The following is a 10,145-nucleotide window of genomic DNA, read 5'->3' as shown; positions in this document are numbered from 1 at the left end:
CTTATTTGAAGACTTCTGGGACAACCTTAGTGTTCGTCCTCCTCCCGCTTCGACTGCGGGGGTGTGTTAGAATATATGCATATATATTCTTATATACTGTTAATATCTTGGTGTATACTTCCTCTGTTCCATAATAAGTGAAACATAGGGATTGGGCACAAGATTTAATAAACATCACTTTCAAAAGCCAAAAAGTCATAAAATACCCTTTTTATTATCAAAAGGAGGAGAGAGAAAAACAAACCAAACAAGTTTGTGATGGGCACTCTTATCATTTTGTCACTTTCTTTTATCCATTTAAGGTATGTTTCACTTATTTTGAAACGTTCTAAAATAGTAAGTGTTTCACTTATTATGGAACGGAGGAAGTAATTAGTTTCATAAATTATAGCCTTAATCATAGCATAATGAGTTATATATTATGTTGAAGAGTTGAATGAGAAAAGCACGGAAAACATTCCTTTCAAATTTAGTTGTATTAGTGAAGCAATAATACTACGTCGGCACACAATATATCAAACCCCAAATTATGAGATATGGTAATTGGTAGCCATTAAATTCTCCACTTTGAGTTGTAGAAGATGATATGACAATTTCCTCTTATAATTTAGAAATCTGCCAGATTGATTGGAAATTTGGAAGATTAAATGTCATCGTGGGGAAAAAAAAGTTGAAATCTTGTAGATCTTTTTTGCCCTCGAAAATCTTGCTGGTAACTAGAACTAGTTTAATTTTCTAAGAATTTATATTAAAGAGACAAAATGAGAGGAAAATCAGGGAGGAGAATGTTGGAGATTTAGAGTATTTGCGCGATTTGATTCATGTTACCCTATTTTAAGTTGTTTGGTTAAAGTGACATGACTTAAACAACACAAAATATAGAGGTTTCAATGTGGAGTGTTGCATCGTTGTTAGATTGCATGCTCGAGATGATATGAATTCGGAATTTGACAAGAACGTGGTTTTCGCCCCGAGGAGCATCAACTCCAGGGTGGGGCGCCAGCTCCAATTTGTCACTTCTCATTTTCTTGCGAAGCATTGCTAGCTGTTGGAAAAGAGCCTCAAAGTTAGACATCTTCAAAGAGTATTTGTTTGTTTGTCTTTGTTCATAAAATACCTAATTCCCACATTGAATGAATAGAAGCTCATTACCTTTTTTATATATCACCATACTCGCTTAATCTTAGGCTTTATTGAGTAATGGGGTAGAATGATTGGCAAATCACACATACTCCGCCTGCCATACAACAAGATAGAAAATTGCAGATAAGTGAATGAATAGAGGTGTGGCAATGTGGTATAGTAATGTGGTATAGTGGTAAGCAAAACATCCAAGTGCGCACATAAGATCCAAGGTTTAACCCCAACCATAATCAAGTTTTCTTTCTTTACTTAATGTTTTCTTTCTTCCTTCTTTATTTTCCAATATCTCTTGTCCTATGTTATTTTGAGAAGTCCACTTATATTTCCTATGCTTTCTTTTTCTTATATGTATCCAAATCTAATCAGGGCTTTCTTTTTTGTCAAAATGTATTCCTAACTATAAAGTAAAATTTTATTTAAAAAAATATTGGTGTAATATGAATGTTACTTTATATTTCTTTTGTTAATTATGAGCAAAGAAAGCAATAACAAAATCTTATATAGTTAATATCGTATTAGTTATTACAATAATTTATAGGGAGACACAAGGTTTTTTTGCCTTAAATGGGTCACCTATAATAGAACTGACACTTTTACGTTAAAAAGGCCCTTTGTCTAAAAGTGACTTAATTAACTTGATTGGTACTGATTCATTTAACTTAGACGGTGACTCCTTTAGAGCAACAGAAGATATGATCTTTCAACAACTTAATTATAAAATACTTAGAAAAGACTTACAAGTAAGCAATTTTATACTTGATTTTCTTAAAATATGAGTTACTCATAAATTACCCCTTCAATTTCTTGAAAATCTCACCATTCATTAATGAACTACTCTTTCAATTTCTTGAACTACTTTTAGTACTTGTCAAAAAAATAAATGGACAACAAAACTTAATTGTTGAGGTTTAGGTGTTTAAAACAATTACATTAGCTAAAAATTGTTTGTGGCCATAAAATTTTATGTTAAGTATCTTATTTCAACTTTTAAAAAAATTTAACTGCTCAACTTTTAATTATTTACTCGGCCTCCTCTACAAAATAGGTTAAGATCCATTGCATACAACTGATTAGTGATCACCAAATTTTTTGAGAGAAAAAGGGAAGGGGGAGGGGGGGGGGGGGTGTGTTACAATTACAACAAAAAAATCCAAATTTTGCAAATATAGATATCAATGCTAAATCTGGAACATCAGTAGAAAAAGAGGGTAAAACCCCAATGTATTTACTCTCTTCTATACAGTATACATCTTTGTTACTGCATCATAAAATAAAAAAAAATCTATTAACATAATGTAATCTTCTCATCTTTCACCACCATCACCAGAAACCACGTCGGGAGAAAAGGGAAAAACAAAATCATATAAATGAAAAAGAATAACTGGGTTCCTATTTCTTTTTCATGTGTTAGTTATATGTCATGTAAACTTTGTACACAAGTGTGTATATGCACATCAAAGAAGGGCAGCTAAGCAGGCTACAAAGAGTTACTTATCAAGTAGTGAGAGCATCTGGAAGCGAGTTAGCAGCTCCAAGCACCTTACCACCAACGTCTGGGAAATTTTCGTGCCCACGTAAAGACTGTACTGTTCCATCCTTACCCACAAAAATAGGATATCTAAGGAGGTGGCCTTGCATTGGAGAATATTCATCAGCTACAAATTTTTTCCAATTCTCATCAGCTATGTAGTTTACAGTCCTGACACAATCCAAATTTTCGGCTTCTTTGAAGAGGTCGTCTAACCCTCCTAGGTGTTCCGCCCATAATGACATTCTGTACCCGTATACCTGGATCGAGACAATAGCATACGAAGGAAATTAGCTTTCAGATGATATTCTAACGCTATGATCCTATTATTAGTTGCAACTGTTTGATTATCACGCTCATTAATGTGATACTTTGACTATTAGAGCATACCCAGTGGTTGGACTCTTGGGAGTTCATGAGGAGAGAGAGGGAAAAAGTGATAATAAAAAATAGGAGAGAGAGTACAAAGAGAAGAGAGAAGAAGATGAACTGGGCATTGGGATGGACCGTTCATCCCAAAAACTTGTCAGCCAAAGTTATATAAAGGTGGACATGTGGCAAGAGTATATTGGGTTAGTTAATTTAGTTTTAATTTTTTGGGGTATGGTAAATAGTAGGAGAGAGAGTTTAATAATCTTTTAAATCAGTCTAACCATTGGGAGTAAAAAAATAAGGGTTTTTGGGTAAGTTGGGCATAAATGAGGTGGAGGAAAGAGAAAGTAATAAAATAATTGGTGACCCCTAAAATTGGTCTAACCATTGGTTATGCTCTTAGATATTATAATCATTGATAAGTATAACTTATAAAGAATTTTATATCTTGAATACATATATTGAGCCCAATCGAGCAAGATCTGGTAGGATTCTGTTTTTTCTCATGTGATAAATCATTTTAGATGGTCAAAGTGGAGTGTATGAATAATGTAAATGTCAAACTATTGTAGCAAAAAAAGTAAATATGAAATAATGTGGATTAGATTTGGTTACTACTAACTTGGCCAAATGGATGTCCTTTCTTGCTACTCCAGGTGTGATGCGGTTGATAAGCACCCATAGCTATCTCGGTGTCTCTTGAACCAGCCATTGATCTTTGGTTAATGTTGGCTGAACCCAATATCACATATTCGTCATCAACTATCATTCCTTTGGCGTGCACATATATCATGAATCTTCGGTGCTTTTGTGAAGGCGAAAGCTGAGAGAAAGAGACAAAAACTATGAGCATATTTCTTCTTGTAGTAAAGAATATTTAGAATGAATGCAGTTTAACATTGCAGACCCTTGTCAGTATTGCCTGAAAACCAAAGTCCAAATATATAATTAAAAGTCACAAACCAAAGAGCTTAAAGAGTGTTACCCCATTAGATGATTGATGGCCTGAATCCACCAAGTCCAGGGTTGGTTCGCGATTGCCAAGGCAATAGAAATTTAGGTAGTCTCGTGGGTGTGCATCGTCAAGGTTCATTGCTTTGATCTCCTGTGCTATTATATTGTACATCATTTGCATGGTTTGTCCCTGTCAAAATATGCACATATGATGATTGATCAGTCCACGACATATGTTGTCATAATATATATTTTGTGCAGCTTATTCTTACCTGCCAAAAAAGAATTTCTTGAGCAGAAGCAGAGGAAGGAACACCCTCAGGCCACATAGGGATGACAATATAGACTGCAAATCTTTCTTTCGCTCTGATTTTGCTAGCTATCTTAAGTGCCAACTCCATTGGTATCAAATGATCAGCACCTGAAAATAAAAATCATGAATTCATGACCAATAGCATAAATACATTTAGACATATAGGCAACTTCAACAGTAAGATTATCATAAACCAAAAAATCAGACCTGCGTTTTTGTAAGATGGCCATGCATATGATGATCCGAGGAAGTACTGGTTTTCTATATATATGAAATGTTGAGCTGATCTGATTGCTTCAATGTAAGCTGTTTGGATGCTCTTGTCTATCACCAAATTCTTGGCACAAACCAGGTTCTGACAATGAAAACAGGAAAAGTGTATACAAATATCAGGCTTCAACCTCAAAAAGCTATCATTTCACACTGATGTGAAATTATTTGTAGACAAACCTGCGATTCAGCCACTTGAACATCCTTTGGAAAACCTTCCACTGACCCTGAATCTATAGACCGAAAAACCTGCATCACCAAAGTTTTAGTTAAGAAAATAAAAATAATTGCTCATTTAAATACTCCATCCATCCATCTAAACCTTCCTGGTTGACCTTTTCTGGCCAAATTTGGAGATATTTTAGAATCTGTTTCAGTTTTTGAGAGAATGTAATTTTTGGACTTTAGAAACAGCAAAAAGTGAATTAAGAAGATTTGGCTAGGATGATGGAGTTAGTAGCTAACCCAACATGTACTTAATTAAAGCTAACATGTAGCTTATGCTACCTGAACTTGCCAACCTTCAGGATCATTTTCTTCACAAGCCCGTAGTGATAGATCATTAGGGGAAGCAGATTTTGAAGGGCTAAGTATCCAAGAAATACGGTCTATCTTCAGTAAGGCATCGTCATGCCAATGCTTGATTTTCCGTCTAATGGATGATTTTGTGGCTTTTCTCCATCGCTGCTCAAAGTTAGTGAGCACATCATATGCGGCTGGTCCTTCGATTTTGCAGTGAAGATCATGCCATGGTTCTCTAGGGCCCTTACTTCCCTATCATAAATATATAAAAATTACTATTAGATTGATGAAAGTAATATATTACAGCTCCAAACGAAACAAGCATTTTGAGTGGCAGAAGCTCACATCAAGTGTGGGATTGTGGTAATCATTTTTATAAACAGTGTCAAGGTCACGAAAGAGACGATGCCCTGGGGTGTCATAGCGGCCATCACAAAGGTCTAAGCCTCCCAAGAAAGCTGTTATTTTCCTATTATTTCCAGGTGCTTGAGTATCCACAATAACACATTTTTGATGGTGCGTGTACAGAGTACCGACAACCTGAAGTCAGACATCGTCATAAGCAACAATCTCAATCTATTTGTAAAAGAGAAATGAAAGAAGAGCAGATTCAACAAAGAAAAAATATTATGTTCGTCTCAAAGTCTAACAAGGAATTGAAGATCGAGAAATCAGTTCACTGTTCTCAAACTCGAAATATCAACCTTATCATGTAATGCTAGGTAGATGTAAAACAATCAACTGACTAATAAAAGGCAAGACTAGATATAGTTGTGATGTTTCCTACAGTATAATAATCTTCCTGGATTCCTGCAGTATAAGTCATATAAATAAGCACATACAATAACAAGAATGAAATTCAGCAGACAAATAATCTTAATATACAACAAAAGCATGCCTGCTGTTTGATAATGCTAAGCTTACTGCTGGCATAGCGGGGTGACAGAGTGCAAATGACAGAAGAATGCTTAAAAAACCTCCTCGTTTCTTCATCATGAGTTTGCATCACACCTTGCTGTAATGTAAGAGAGCCGAAAAAATCATATTAAAGATCAATCAGTAACAAAACACAAGCACAAAAGACACAATCTGAGAAAGAAATGCACCGTGTTGATGAAGAATTTACTGTGGGAGGTCTTATCATCCCATACAAGCAACAATACTCTGACACCTTCCTGAGACTTATACTTCAAGAGGTCCCCTAAACTCAACTCCCCATCATTAGGCAGTATCGGCCTTCCAGGAGTAGGCTCTCTTACCAGCCTCACCTTATGGTACACCGACCATCCTACAATATACACCAAGTGATGTGCCTCTGCAATAGCATGGCATATATCCTCCCAACACTTTCCATGTTGATACTCCACTCCTTGTTCCAGCTCAATCTTCGGGAGCTCGTTGTCTGCTACATGAGCGTCCTGGTACAATGTCACCCTTCCCCCTGGCCGTGCAGGGAAGTAGCTACGCCTCACACTGTGATCGCCATCTGCAATGCTCAAGTTGGCGTTGCATGAAAGGAATCTGTAGAAATTTGGTAGTATAGTTAAAGCTAGTCTTGGTTCAAACTGTCTCATATTAACACATGAAGACTCCGTTTGGTAGGTAGTAAAATATTTTCAGTGTAAAATAATTTTCATGAAAAACAATTTACAATAGAAAACACAATTCCAAAATTAGTTTTCCGTTGTTTGGTTCCATGTAAGAAAAATGATGAAATGAAAGGAAAAAAATTAAGGAGGTAGTGATGTACAAGAGAGATAAGTTTTCCCTTCATTTTGAAAGAAAAATTGTTTTCCATCATTGGGAGAGTAATTTTACCCCAAGCGAAAATGGTTTTACATTCTTTTGCCAACTAAACAATATAAAATTGAAAATAGAGGAAAACAGTTTTGCGGAAAAATGTTTTACGCCCTACCAAACGGAGGCGAAGTTATTATGACATGGGTCCAAGGTCCAAAATCGTATTCTCTGCGTCCCAAAATCTTTGCTTCATTCTATTTTAGATGAATTTTTTATCTACTTTTTCTCTAAAGTTTGTGCTAAGAACCATCCGCTCACTTTTCCTCTCCACTTTTTAACCCTCTTTAAAATGCTTAGAATGCATATTGAGTATGTGGGTAGATCGTCAAGGATGTCTTGGCCTAGTAATTAAGATTGAGGTGCTGTGAACAATAGGTCATAGGTTCGACTCCCCCCTCTTCTTTTTTAACTTAAATTAAATGATGATGGCTAAGTTGCTATCATTTCTTAAAAAGATATTATTCATTTGTTCTTGTTTTGGTTTTCAAAGATGAAACGTCTAACATTTAAGTTTTAACCGAGATATTATTCATTTAAGTTTTCAAAGATATTTGAAAGGAAGTTACTAATTTAACAGTCTGTCTTTGTGGACTGGTGGTACATATCATTTTCATAAGAACAACATCGTATTAAGAGTAAAACTTGGGTTTATTATCAATCATCGTTACAAAATTTGTGAAATATAGAAATATTTAAATGCTTCAAAAATAACTTTAAAAACTTTTAAATTGGCTAACATATACTTCACACTGACGCCACATCAACAATATAATCTTACTTCAACTCTCTAAAATAATACGTCAAGAGAGCATCTAAAAGCAAATATTCATAGGAATAATACAAAATTATACATTACCAAACATTCACACGTCATCCAAAATTGTACACACTACTAAACAATCACACGCCATAGTCGGTATATGCTTAAGAAGTTTAAATTATATGTTCAGAAGTTTATGGTCCAAGTCAGGGCTGTAAATTCGTAAAACAACCACCTTCTATTTATAATTAATAAAGCAAATTTAATCTACATCATTGATCATATGTGCTTATCTAACACTCTCTCTACATTATCTAATAATGCTTCTTTATCCCGTCAAAAAAAAAAAAAAATAATGCTTCTTTATACTTCCCTCGGTTCTTTTTATTCACAATATATTTAATTTTGCAATATTCGCACATTTTGCTTTTGATCATATTTTTTACTAATATCTAAAAACAAAATTGATTATATAAAATGTTGGATTTGTAATAATGAATATTTTCATGATATATATATCAACTTTTTTAACTTCTACGAATATATAATTAGAGACATTAATGGTCAAAATTATAAGTTCGTAAACATAAATATCAAATTATCGCACTTATTTAGAAATGGAGACATTAATGGTTAAACCATGAGATAAAAAAAAAAATTATCGGACTATTTGCACAAGAGTATTATCATTCTACTCAAACCTCGTTTCTATATTTGCTACTTAAATTTCTCCAAAAACAAATTATATAGTCATGTCATGTCATCTCTTTCAAAATTTGGCACATTGCTCGGACTAACAACCAGTTTAAAATCAATATTCGAAATAAAAATAAAAATGAGGCATGTACCTGAGGCGCAGATGAATGGCAGCATTAGGCTTAGGGGGTTTGCCATTGTCCATAAGTATTGGAAACCAATCATCAATCTCTTCGGCTGAACAGATCGATAAAGCTGGGATTGTAGCAACACCAATCATATCAGCACCAAGAACATCATCATCCTTTACCTTAAACTCGATGTCAGCCAATTCATGAGCTAACGGAATACTAAAATGTTCCTCCCATATAGGATTTTGACAGTTAGGAATTACGCGTGTTCGTGCAACGGTTGCCCCACTTAGGTTCACCGTTACGTAAGGATCACTTGTGATGATCTTTTTATTTTTAGGAAGTTTAAGATCGGGACCGTGGTTTTTTCCTTCTGTCGTCGTCGACACCTTTTTCTTCCTAGAAAAAGGTGCGCGACACGACGAGAATATCCGTCGGAAATTCTCCGAGAAGAGGTCCATGTTGGGAAGACAACGTGCTTCTATAATGTGAAGGTCTAGATCACCATGAAGGTAGATCGAACGTTTGAAACTCCCTTTCACGTTCTCTATCATGTTGGTGTTGAATGTTTTTTTTTTTTTCAACGGTTAGGATTTGGTTATTATGATCACAATGTGGAAACGGAAAAGGGGGAGGTTACCGGTGGTTGTGTAATATGAATGTGAGCGTGGAAGTGGTGGTCAACGGTTCCCAGCCGGTAACCGGTGGGAAGTTGACGGAAAGGAGAAGAGAAGTAAAATTGAAAGGAAGAAAAAATGTTGAAAGTTTTTGTAAGTTAGATATGGGAGGCAAATATTGAGAGAAACGTGGCAAGGAGAGAGAAAAGTTTGTTAAACGGCTGAGTTTATTTAGGTGAGATTATTTAATGTAAATCTATATATAATTATTGATGGGAGAAAATGTGGCTGTTTTTGGAAGAGAAGTTCAACTCCAAATATATTGGTGGGATTTATGGTTATTCAATTAAAGTTGTATACATCTTTTATAAATGTATGTAACAGCATCAATGCATCATCAAATGTTGACTCGATTGTAATCTGAGATAATGTCAGTTTGATAGATGACATTAAGGGTTGACACGGTTACTTCCAGCTAAAAACTTTATTTTTTTAGGTTTTTCAATAAGAAATAATAGTGTCGTATTGGGTTAATGTCTCTTTCTTAATTTTGCATTGTGGTTTGCATATCGTAGACGTTGCTCCGGCCACTTAGGGTTGTGACCGTTCTTTTTGTGAAATAAAAATTAGGTTAGTTGTCTGCTCTTATACTATTTGTTAGCTATCAAAATTAGAGTTTGACTCTAAATTGTTATCATAATAATCAGTGTTTGGTGAAATTGATTTATTTAGGTGACATTAAGGTGTCCCAAAAGTGTCCCAAAAGTGAAGATCATGATTGTAGATGAAGAGTCGTCTATAGATTTGTGACATAAATGAATGGGTCATCTATCGAATAATAAAGGTTTTATGTGTTTTTCCTTGTGTTACTAATACTAGTCATAGTTGCAATAAAGATAATTTTGAGATTTGTCTTCGTGCACATCAACCAAGATCTAGTTTTTTTTGTTAGTAGTAGTCGTGCTAGTAAGATTTTTAAACTCATACACCTTGATTTGTAGGGACCCTATAGATAGGGCTTGTTCCTCTTATGGTGATT

The 10,145-nt window shown here is 34.8% G+C and overlaps 1 protein-coding gene across 1 annotated transcript; it reads right to left on the bottom strand.

The window, feature by feature from the left end:
- Positions 1-2,030: 2,030 nt before the first annotated feature.
- Positions 2,031-9,346, bottom strand: LOC104883871 (phospholipase D delta). Its single transcript, XM_010668436.4, has 11 exons — positions 8,511-9,346; positions 6,209-6,623; positions 6,001-6,117; positions 5,448-5,642; positions 5,088-5,354; positions 4,761-4,829; positions 4,518-4,665; positions 4,270-4,418; positions 4,029-4,187; positions 3,666-3,866; positions 2,031-2,931 (listed from the first exon to the last, which is right to left on the bottom strand). The coding sequence occupies exons 1-11, from the start codon at positions 9,041-9,043 to the stop codon at positions 2,638-2,640; spliced, it is 2,547 nt and encodes an 848-aa protein (XP_010666738.2). The 5' UTR covers positions 9,044-9,346; the 3' UTR covers positions 2,031-2,637.
- Between the last annotated feature and the right edge of the window lie 799 nt (positions 9,347-10,145).

Source organism: Beta vulgaris, chromosome 1 (assembly GCF_026745355.1).
Source record: "Beta vulgaris subsp. vulgaris cultivar EL10 chromosome 1, EL10.2, whole genome shotgun sequence".
NCBI lineage: Eukaryota > Viridiplantae > Streptophyta > Magnoliopsida > Caryophyllales > Amaranthaceae > Beta > Beta vulgaris.
This window is presented reverse-complemented; position numbering and strand designations above follow the sequence as displayed.

Excerpts from the sequence above, each read along its gene's own strand:
- LOC104883871 (XM_010668436.4), bottom strand. The coding sequence starts at position 9,043 with ATGATAGAGAACGTGAAAGGGAGTTTCAAACGTTCGATCTACCTTCAT. Across the intron at positions 6,624-8,510 it reads GCCATTCATCTGCGCCTCAG|ATTCCTTTCATGCAACGCCA; the intron begins GTACATGCCTCA and ends AAATTTCTACAG. Across the intron at positions 4,188-4,269 it reads AAGAAATTCTTTTTTGGCAG|GGACAAACCATGCAAATGAT; the intron begins GTAAGAATAAGC and ends ATATTTTGACAG.